Source organism: Sinocyclocheilus grahami, unplaced genomic scaffold (assembly GCF_001515645.1).
Source record: "Sinocyclocheilus grahami isolate Dianchi unplaced genomic scaffold, SAMN03320097.WGS_v1.1 scaffold647.1, whole genome shotgun sequence".
NCBI lineage: Eukaryota > Metazoa > Chordata > Actinopteri > Cypriniformes > Cyprinidae > Sinocyclocheilus > Sinocyclocheilus grahami.
Window position 1 is genome coordinate 532805 of NW_015505826.1, and position 10835 is coordinate 543639.

The following is a 10835-nucleotide window of genomic DNA, read 5'->3' on the forward strand; positions in this document are numbered from 1 at the left end:
TTTACTGTCACTTTTGGTCAATTTAATGATGAATAAAAATAAATTGATGAATAAAAAAAATATTTCTTTTAAAAATAAATCTAATAAAACCAAATAAAAATCATTTAGTAATTTTCATTGGGACATATTCAGGTCAATTTTGTAACCCTCATACAGTCAAACACACATAAAAAAAATTCTCATACCACAAGCAAATACAGTCTCATGAAGTGTGTGAAATAAAAGGAAACCTCTAAACAGAGAATGTGCTTGTTCTTGAATTTACACCCATAGCACAGCGACCTGACGTGAGTGCAGCTCTCACACCTCTGAACACACACTTTGACCCCAAACACCCACGATACACACACACACTATCAGCGCTGTCTCTCTCTCTCTGGCTGTCTGTCTCTCTGCTGTCAGCTTCTCGTAGCTTGACTGAGTTGATTTGATGCAAATACCTCGAGGGCTGAGTCCTGCGACTGATGAACGCTTACGTCAAGTCGATTTTGCACCGTTGGGAAAAGGTAACCTCTGCGTTGGACAGGGAGCTCTCTCACACACACACACACACACACACACACACACACAGGGTTAAAAAGACTGTGTGTGTGTGTGTGTGCTAATTGCAGATGAGACTGTCTGCTATTGTAATAGAACTGCCCACTCCTCTCAGAAAAGGCAGAAATGAATATTTCATTACTTTAATTACTGAGAGAAATGCTTTCACCGGCCGTCCCTTCACTAATTATGAGCACTGATAACGTTTGTGAAGTGTGACTGCTCCAAACAGACCTAAAGAGACTCCGAAACACCAATAACTTACATAAACCATCAAATCTCAGCATCAGCGAGTGTTTCATTCACACAGGAAAGAAAAAGCACAAATAAAACTCTTTAAAATCTCAATTGCAAATCATCTGATGGTCCTCCTGTCAGAGAGAGAGAAGGTTCACAGCGTTCTCACATTTTCCCAAATGACAAAGTCCACAAAAGCAAGAGATCTTAATATGAACTCATCAAATACCAAATGAACTGTTATCCATATTCATTTTATAGCTCTACACTCTTACGGCACGACAACTATTGACTTGTGGATGATCTCCTGAGGAACTAAAGTTGAATTTAAAACGATTAAATGAATGTTCCTCTGGGATTAGAGTAAAATACACAGTCGCTAATGCAAGTTAATTATACCAGGTGTGAGTTGTAAAGCATTAACAGTGCCAGTTAAGTTATATGATGCACCGAGCGAATAAAAGCGCAGAACGCACACTCACTCACACACACACACTCACACACACACATACACACACGGGCAGGTAAAGGCTCTGAAGCGCAGCCGCGGGGCTCGTCCTGTGGAAAGGCTGAGGACACGCTGTCTGCATGATTAGCCCAACGCTACCTGAGGAGGTGTTTGTTTGACATTTGTGTGTGACAGCAGCGAGACGTGGCTTTGACGGGCGCTGCAGCACAAGGCTTTATCTGCAGTCAGAGTCCATTAACCACAACACACACGCCAGCCCTCTGGACGAGGAAAACGAGTGTGTGTGTGTGTGCGCGTCTCCTTGGCACACTTTTACCTAAGGTTAAAGCAACAAGCCAGCAAGGCAATTTCAACAATTTCCCGGGCCGTGCTGATGGTGAGATGATTAAAACACTAAATACAGAACCGACGTCAAAATCTCACAGATCAAACACCTCAAATAAGTGGACTTCTCCTTTTCTGAAGGCTCATAAACAGATGAGGGCTGATATGATGGATTAATAATCTTCATCTCTGCTATCAAAATAAATGAACTGAAATATGGAAGAGTGTGTGTGTGTGTGTGTGTGTGTGTGTGTGTGTGTGTGAGTGTTGGGTTCCTGATGTCATGATTAGATATCTACACATCTCCTATTGACTGCTTGACCTTGCCAGAAGAAACCCGACAATCATCAAAGAGAGAACAACCTCTCTCTCTCTGTGTGATGTCTTTATACAGCCAATCCTTGAAAGAAAGAGTTTATATAAGGAATATATTATATTTAAGGATATAAACAGGTAAATCTATCTATCTATCTATCTATCTATCTATCTATCTATCTATCTATCTATCTATCTATCTATCTATCTATCTATCTATCTATCTATCTATCTATCTATATCACTAATTGTAATTACCCAATTCTGTACCCCACGAGAAAACATAAATAAAACATTTAGTACTTATATATATATATATATATATATATAGCAAACCTCTGAGGACTTTTTACATTTTTAAATATCTCAAATATCAGACAACATCTTTAGAGAATAGACGATGCATATGTGTATCCTTTTCTTGATCTCATTCTTTCTTCTCCAGAACGTGGCCATCAAACTCATCCTGCTAATTTATACAGCTCAAACCTGCACAACACGGCAGCATGTCCAAATGACGACACGCGTGTTTTCACACCTGAGCAGCACAAGAGTGCCAGTCGCACCAGCCCTTCCTGTAAATGAACATGTTGACACCTGAGATTGTTTTTTCTTTTCCATGCAGAATCTTACACACATTATTATGATGCACAAACAGAGACAATGGGAAATGAATCGTGTCTGAGATCTGAAATGAGCCGTGATATTTCTCTAGTCTGATGCATGAAGAGCGCTGCGCTACGAGAAAACGAGAAGCGCACGCAATCACACGGCCGACCGGACCAGTGTTTTAATGCAGAGGATCGGACAGCGAGCTTCATATGACGTTTGTGTGTATAGGTACAGTGTTGTACCGGGTCCAAAACTAACACTCACTTGTTAATTGCAAGTAAAATCTGGCTTTGGTGAGCAAATTAAACACCAATTAATTGCCAGTTGGCTGGTAAGTTTATTAGAAACTGTAAACTGCATATGCAATAGTCTGATTCTCACTGATGTGAGCGTTTCAAGACATCTTCAGCTTCATTTTGAATGCACGTTTTAGTTTTCTCCGAAATTTGTGTCGTGACGTGCAATCTTCCTCGCATTAAACCACAAAAAAATAAGCACACGGACTATGAAGTCATGCCACTTCAACACACACTGGACATTAAGCACCTCATGATCAGTAGATCTGAGCTCTCCTTCTCTCAGAGCTGTGAAGCAGAGAGAGACAGACCATCTTTATGCTGTTAGTGTGTTATAGAGGCCAAACGTGAGGATTCGACTGGCGAAGAACACAGGTTATACGCCTCAAGAGCGAATCAACTACCCAACAACATCAGAATGAGAACAATGAAAGAAAAATCACAGATGAGATCTGTTCAATACCTTTTAGACAACAAAGAGATCAAAGAGAGACAAATCGTATGCTTTTTCACCCGAGGAAAGGCCTCAACAATGTCTCAAATAGTGTTAAGATTTGCCAAGACATTGCTCTTGATATAAACTCAAACATTTCTAAACAAATTCTCCCAAAAACAAGTGATCTGAGCCGCTATCCACAATCATTTTATAGCTGTATACTCTTACTTTTTGGCGATAAAATGCACGCACACCTAAAAAGTGTAAGAAGTAAGAAAGAAAAGTCACAAATGAAATTAATATTCATTAATATCTCAACGAAAAAGACGTATCCTGCACTGAAGCTCTTCTTTTCATCAGTGCACGCAGAACCGAACCAGTGACACTGGTGTTGCGAGCGTGACAAGGTTTTAGCAAACTGACTCTCTCTCTCACGATGTCCGAAGGTGTTTGCTGAAGTGCATGGGGATAAATCCAGCCGGCTGATAATCTCTCGGCTGAGGCTCTGAAGGAGAACAGAGTTTGTGGAATTCCGTCACATGATGCCTCTTTACACACTCAGAGCCAGACCGCGAGTGTACAGGGAGCAAAATAGTGTGCTGGAATCCAGATAAGTGTGCAAGAGAGGCCGCATCCTCCTCATAGTTTCTGTTTAGAGAAACTTTACTGTCCAACTAGAGGGAAACTATTAGAGAAATGCCCATTCTGAATCAGTCCTGTTTAAGCTGTAATAGCACATAAAACAACACAAAATAACAAAATATAAACATAAATACTGAGATCTAAAACTAAATGTAATTATTTGTGACCCTGCAGCACAAAAGCAGTGTTGAGTCGCTGGGGGATATTTGTAGCAATAGCCAACAATACATTGCATGGGTCACAATTATACATTTTTATTTTATGCCAAAAATCATTAGGATATTAAGTAAAGATCATGTTCCATGAAGATATTATGTACATTTCCTACCGTAAATATATCAAAACAAAAATGTTGATTAGTAATATGCATTGCTAAGAACTTAATTTGAACAACTTTAAAGATGATTTTCTCATTATTTAGATTTTTTTGCACCCTCAGATGGTCAAATAGTTGTATCTTGACCAAACATTGTCCTATCCTAACAAACCACACATCAATGGAAAGCATATTTATTCATCTTTCATATGATGTATAACTCTCAATTTCAGAAAATGTACCCGTATGACTGGTTTTGTGGTCCAGGGTCACATATATAATTAGTATTTAATTTGCATATATCAATAACATAGAATTTAATTATAATTAATAATCATTTGTATGTGTTTATTTTTATATTTTGTTATTTATTATCAGTCCTTTATTAAAGAAATGTCCCATGCTCAGTAACTTGAGCTCGATGCACCGCATGCGTGAAATCCAGCTGTAGAAACAAACCAAAAATGCCTTGACAAATGCACTTACAGTGGAAGTCTCGCTAAGCTAATGATCATGCCAATAACGATATTCCTCAAATCTAAAAAAAGGTAAATACCAATGCATTAAATTATCTAAACACCTGTTCCAAACTACTTGCGTCTTAAAGCAGCCGTGCCTCACACAGATGATTTTCTCTTAAGTGTGAAAGTGTGCAGCCATGAATAGAGCAAACATGCCGCTGCGTAACACTATCTGTGTGTGTGTGTGTGGGGGGGTGTGTGTGTGTGTGTGTGTGTGTGTGTGTGTGTGGGGGGGGTCTATATAAGGGCCGTAACCAGGGGAGGCCCAACAAACATTCACAAACACCTCAGTTATTTTGCTCTCGACACCCACCCTCTTCTGCCTTTATTCCCTGTCTTTTTTTCTCTTCTGTCGCTCTTCCCCCTTTTCATGCGCGCCTTTCTGAAGCTGAATGCAAATGCTGCGTGTTGGCAGAGAGAGAGAGAGAGAGGGCTGGGTTGTGATTAAGGAGAAAGGGCCGTGTTCTTTGTTCGGCCCTCGGGGGATGTTTACCGGTGGAGACGCGGTGGATGTGATATGAAAGGCAGTCGGGTCAGCGGTGATGTGAGTGAAAGTGAAGTCACACCTAAGGCATTTCCACAGAGCTCTGGGTCTGACTCCCCCTCCCTCCGATAGGCCAAAATATCTTCAGAGACGAGATCGCAGAAGAAGCACAACGATAAAACACAACTGGGAGCAGTGCAAAGTGAAATCGTGAATTTGTCAGCTCAAGGAACTGAAAAGACCCTTAAAAATGACTTTCAAAGGTATATCGTAATGTAGTCTCATTAAATAATTACTCTGACATGAATAAAACCAGTGCATTTATTGTGATTAAGGAGAAAGGGCCGTGTTCTTTGTTCGGCCCTCGGGGGATGTTTACCGGTGGAGACGCGGTGGATGTGATATGAAAGGCAGTCGGGTCAGCGGTGATGTGAGTGAAAGTGAAGTCACACCTAAGGCATTTCCACAGAGCTCTGGGTCTGACTCCCCCTCCCTCCGATAGGCCAAAATATCTTCAGAGACGAGATCGCAGAAGAAGCACAACGATAAAACACAACTGGGAGCAGTGCAAAGTGAAATCGTGAATTTGTCAGCTCAAGGAACTGAAAAGACCCTTAAAAATGACTTTCAAAGGTATATCGTAATGTAGTCTCATTAAATAATTACTCTGACATGAATAAAACCAGTGCATTTAGAATCCATGGAATTTCCACATTTTCTTGTAGAAAAATAGAGTTCTGTTGAAAGGATTTATAATGTGTTAGATGGAGCGTTGAGATTGTATTGGTGGAATACAGCATTATCAAATAGATAAAATATTCAATAAACAAACACAAGGGGCGGAGCACGTGTATGTTTGTGATTGACAGGCACTTCAGCTGTGCCGAAATCTGCAGGCGCATTTTAGGGATGCATTTTTAAGAGGAAGAAAACGAACTGGCAAAAAAAAATGTACACGTTTCTTATTAAAATGATTTAAGGATATTATTTCTATGTGAAAGTTTGTTAATTCTGAATTGGTTAAATATTGTGAACTCTTTTAAAAACAACATCTGTACAGTAAGAGATACTTCCATGCATCCACACACTGAAGACGTTTGGATCGACGCGATCAGTTCAGAGCTAAAATAATCCTGCAAAAAAAATAAAAAAATCCAGAAATGATAGAGACAGACTAATGCACCAGAACTAAAAATTATTCAAAGCAAAAACTGGTGGTTTTAACCCTGACAGCTCTTTAATTACTGACCCACAACACAGAGTCACTCTCACACAACATATAAAGAGCATAGATAATATAATCAAGTACAAATCACACACACGAGAGTCCAAAAACGAGCTCGGAAATGCCGTGTGAAGTAGCAGGAGACCAGAGAATGCGAGAGATGAAGAGCACCGTCGTCCTCCTCTTCCTCTAAAACTCTCTCTCAGCTCGTCGCGGTGGAATCTAAACTCTGAGAGACTCAGGAGTTTCTCTCTGCACGGGGGAACCAAAGGTGCTCGCTCACGCACGGTTCACCTTACGCACATGTAAATGACACGTATTAGAGCTGACAATCAGCTGTGAGCGGCCCCGCTCCTCCCAAACACAGGAGGCAGAGGAGGGGCCATGCGGCGAGGGAGCCTCGCAGCATAATGGGGGCGCAGAAACAGTTTAGACGGGGCGGAATCTGCCATTGTTGGGGATGAAAGAGCCCGAGCTAAAGAATCGCCCCCACCGAATTCAGCAACGACGGCTCAGCTGCCGTAATCAAACACAGAGGCTTCTCCTCGCGCCACGCAGGAGCTTTTCCAAACCTGAAATGATGTAATCAATCTGGCTGAATGCACCACGAGGAGCACGTCTTTGTGCTGCAGGAAACCTGTGAAAATATGCATCTTAGGACACCCCACTGCCGTCAACTGTTTGGGAGGAAGTGGGCTCTTCCTGTAATTTCAGAGCACTGAATTTGTGAAAGACTTCCCGAGCATGCATGCACGACAAACAGAAAAGACTTTCCGCATGACCTCTGACATCAGATTTGCTCACATGAAATCTGCTCCTCACACACTACAAATATTTTTAGTACACTAAATACACAGTCTGACTGACTGCACTGAGCAGCTGGACTGAAGTTTAACACAGGAGAAGGAGCTGGGGACGGCAGCGTTCTCTTCTGCGATTCCAGCGGCCAAACTCTTCACACATCAGATTCCCTCTACGCTTTGGGTTTTAGCTCATCAAGAGAGCTGAAGCAAGATGTTTGCAATTAATCTGACTGAACTGAAAGTTTCCCACAGAAAATACAGCACGTTCAAACACACAGCCTCATGCAAAACTGAAGACGAATCTGAATGATAAAACACTACACATGCAGAATTTGCTCTGCTTGATTATTTTTAATAAGATGCAAAAATATCTATAGGGTGCATGCAAATATATAGATATGCTTATATTAATTTCTGAAGCATTTATCTGTGCTAAACATCTTACAGTGCACACCTGAGTTGACCTGGACACGCTGAATCCAGCAGGTGTGTGAGAACATACACGTTTCACCCTTCATATTTCTCTGGGCTCAAATCTGCAGTCTTCCAGCATCACTGAATATTTCATCTGTGTCCTCATTTTAAAACGACTGTCACTTCATATCAAGATGCATTTATTTATTTTTTCAATGGTGCATTTTTATTTCTACCTAAACAATTAATTTAGTATTACCATGCATCCTTACGCGTTCACGAGCTCCACAAATAATAAACACAAAACTGGACATTACAAATTAATATTTCAGTACCGTTATTTTTATGCGAATCACTCACACGTTGTATTAAAACACAAACGAATATGCATGGACTGTAAAATGGTATCTCATCATATTTTATGAAATGCATACGCAAAAGTCTGTGTTCAAAAATTAGGAGGACAGAATTGCGCTTTTTAAACTTTAGTAGGCTACTTGAAGACACTCGTGAGGGTGAAAAGACTCACGTACTCGTATTGATTTTTAGCGGATCGATATGAAACATTTCATAAAGGAAAGAGGGAGATGGAACTGAACTGCTGAAGAAATAAAAACTCAAACGTGCAGCGCGCGGCATCCGAACCAACAAACCAAACACTCACTCACGGACAATTTCAAATGCAACCTAATCGATCGGCTGGTGTGTTTAGTGTTAATGCATGTGCAAAACGCCCAAACAGCTACCCTCAAAATATAACACACTGATCTGAAACATCTTTGAAAGCAACACAAGTTTTTAAGATAACTCATCTGTTCTTCACAATCAGCATGCGTGCTGCATTAATGCAAAACTGCGTTTACCAGACACTTGTGTGACATTGACTGCGACTAACGCAGCTCCACACAAAAAACACAACAAGCACGAGCACCTCTAATTCATGCATCTGAGAATGAATGAAAATAACGCACTGAGACTGTCCAATCGGTGTCTCTGGACGGTCAGCAGCTTCTTAAGCAAACGAAATGCAAGTGTAAAGAATCCACAGGCGTCTAACGTGTTCAGAGCGCGTTTGACGCTCCTGAGAATTACGCACAAACTTTCATTTCCAAACTTGCGCGAAAATACAGAGAGAAAAGGCTCCGCTACATGGCCTTTATTTACATCGCGCCTGTTTAGTCCGATTTCTACTTGTGCTCGGCTAAACGTACTCCTATCTGGACTCTGATCTGTCCGGTCTCATCTCTCTGCGTCCCGCGTAACGCGTCCGTTTACGCACCTCGCCAGGACACTTTCCCAAGCCGCTCTTACCGTTTTTCCTCCGCGGGTTGGCTTGTTTTCGCCTCTTACACCGGGGGCCATCCGCCATGATCAGCTCCCGCATTGATAAACGTGGATCAGATGGCAGTTTGCATGGACTCAGACCCGAGCAAACACAGCAGCAGGATGGACCGCTCCCTCTGGCAGCCCTTCAGCCCGAGCACACGAACAGAAAGACAGAAACACACGGGTACATGAGTGAACGAGACTGCTGAGAGCCTCTCAGATCATTCGCTGTCCATGCATCTGATCACCGGAGACTGGAAGACGCATGCATTATGACTTATGGACGTCTAAATAAGCAGTTTAAAGGTGCATGTGTCTCCTCTGATTTAAATGCAAAAAGCGAAATAATAGTTAAATGCAAAGGTCAGAGGCTGGATTTATATTGGACATGTTTCATGTCTATAAAGACACTTTAACAGCTGATTGTTTTTAGTTGTCTGATTTATTTATTGGGGAGCTTCCAACTATATCAGATACATTTTCTGTAGTTTGTTTTTAGGCATAAACGTGAAATGTAATAAAATGAGAACATATTGTTTAGTGCATTAGGCAATAGGAACATTAGCATTTAAATCGTATATTATCTGTGATAAACCTCACGTGTATCAGATATATATTGCTTTTTTCTCTCTCTCTTGACTTTCTGAGTGTTTGAGTTCTTGCTTTAAATATTAGTGAAGATGCAGTATTTGAAAACTTTGGAAAATCGGATCGATATAAATCTCTCTCTCGATCGGTAATGATGCATGAATAAATATGCAGTGTTTGATAATTAAATTACGAGTAAAATAAAACGCGTGCAGATATCATAATCATTAAAACTGCATAAATACCTTTACTTTGCATGTATATTAACTTAACATAAGGTACATATTTTTGTGACTGCATGTTAAAATTGTGTTTGTTAAAAAAAGCTCAATAAAACCGGTGCATTTACATCTGAATCTGTAGCATTGTAGCGATCACTGATCTCGCGCATTGCAAGATTACAGAAAGAAAAAAAAATAGTTTGCATTTAAAAAAATAACAAATAAAAATGGTTAGAGGACGCAATGCCAAGCATTGGTTTCTTTCCGTGAATAAAACGTCAGTTTCAAATGAGTGTAGTCTAGTCGCTCAGCGCACCTGCACAGGTGAACGCCAAGGTAAGAGGAACATCCACACACCTTTGTGTTTGACTTCAGCGAAGAGCATCCCGAACCCAGCAGCATTAAAGCGGATTTATCTCGCATTAGGACTATTTTAAAGATGACGTGAAGGTAAAAGAGTGTGTCTTACCTTGTGGTCTCGGCTGCGGGAGTGTGTGTTGTGTGTGTTATAGTGTCTAGGTCCAGAATAAAGCCTGAGAAACAGAGGCGCGTTATTCCTGACTGATCCTCTCACACACTCCAGGACTCAAACCTGCGCTCGGACTGACGCGCTCACACGCCTCGAATGACACTGTTTTCCTCCTTTCTTTTCGAGAGAGAGAGAGAGAAACACACGCCACCTATCAGCACAGGGAGGGATAATAGAGCCAAACGTGTGTGTGTTTTATGAGCGCGCACGCACACACGCACACACACACACACACACACACACGGAGCATCAGGCACCTTTACAGCGAAGACGCGAATAACGTCTGAAGAAAGTTCGGGGCACGTTTGCGCGCTCTCTTTCTCTCTCTTCAAACACTGTTGTAGGAGAAATAAAGGAGGATGAAATAAAAAAAGAGGAATCTGATGAGGAGAAGCGCTGAGCTTGAGGAGGGAAAGTGTTCAGTCAGAGGAGACGCGGGAGGCGCGCGCGCTGCTGCGACAGGTGAGTCTGCAGGTGCACAGGTAAGAACAGGTGAGTCTGCAGGTGCACAGGTAAGAACGCTTAATTAAGGATTTT

At 41.3% G+C, this 10835-nt stretch overlaps 1 protein-coding gene across 2 annotated transcripts in view; it reads right to left on the reverse strand.

The window, feature by feature from the left end:
* zeb2b (zinc finger E-box binding homeobox 2b) overlaps positions 1 to 10441 on the reverse strand; it is a 78548-nt gene extending 68107 nt beyond the window's left edge. For both annotated transcript variants that reach the window (XM_016242181.1, XM_016242180.1), the window contains exons 1-2: positions 10239 to 10441; positions 8946 to 9103 (exon numbers count right to left, since the gene is read on the reverse strand). In XM_016242181.1, coding sequence (XP_016097667.1) covers positions 8946 to 9018 — 73 coding nt within the window. In that variant the 5' untranslated portion in view covers positions 9019 to 9103; positions 10239 to 10441. The remainder of the gene's footprint in view (positions 1 to 8945; positions 9104 to 10238) is intronic.
* Between the last annotated feature and the right edge of the window lie 394 nt (positions 10442 to 10835).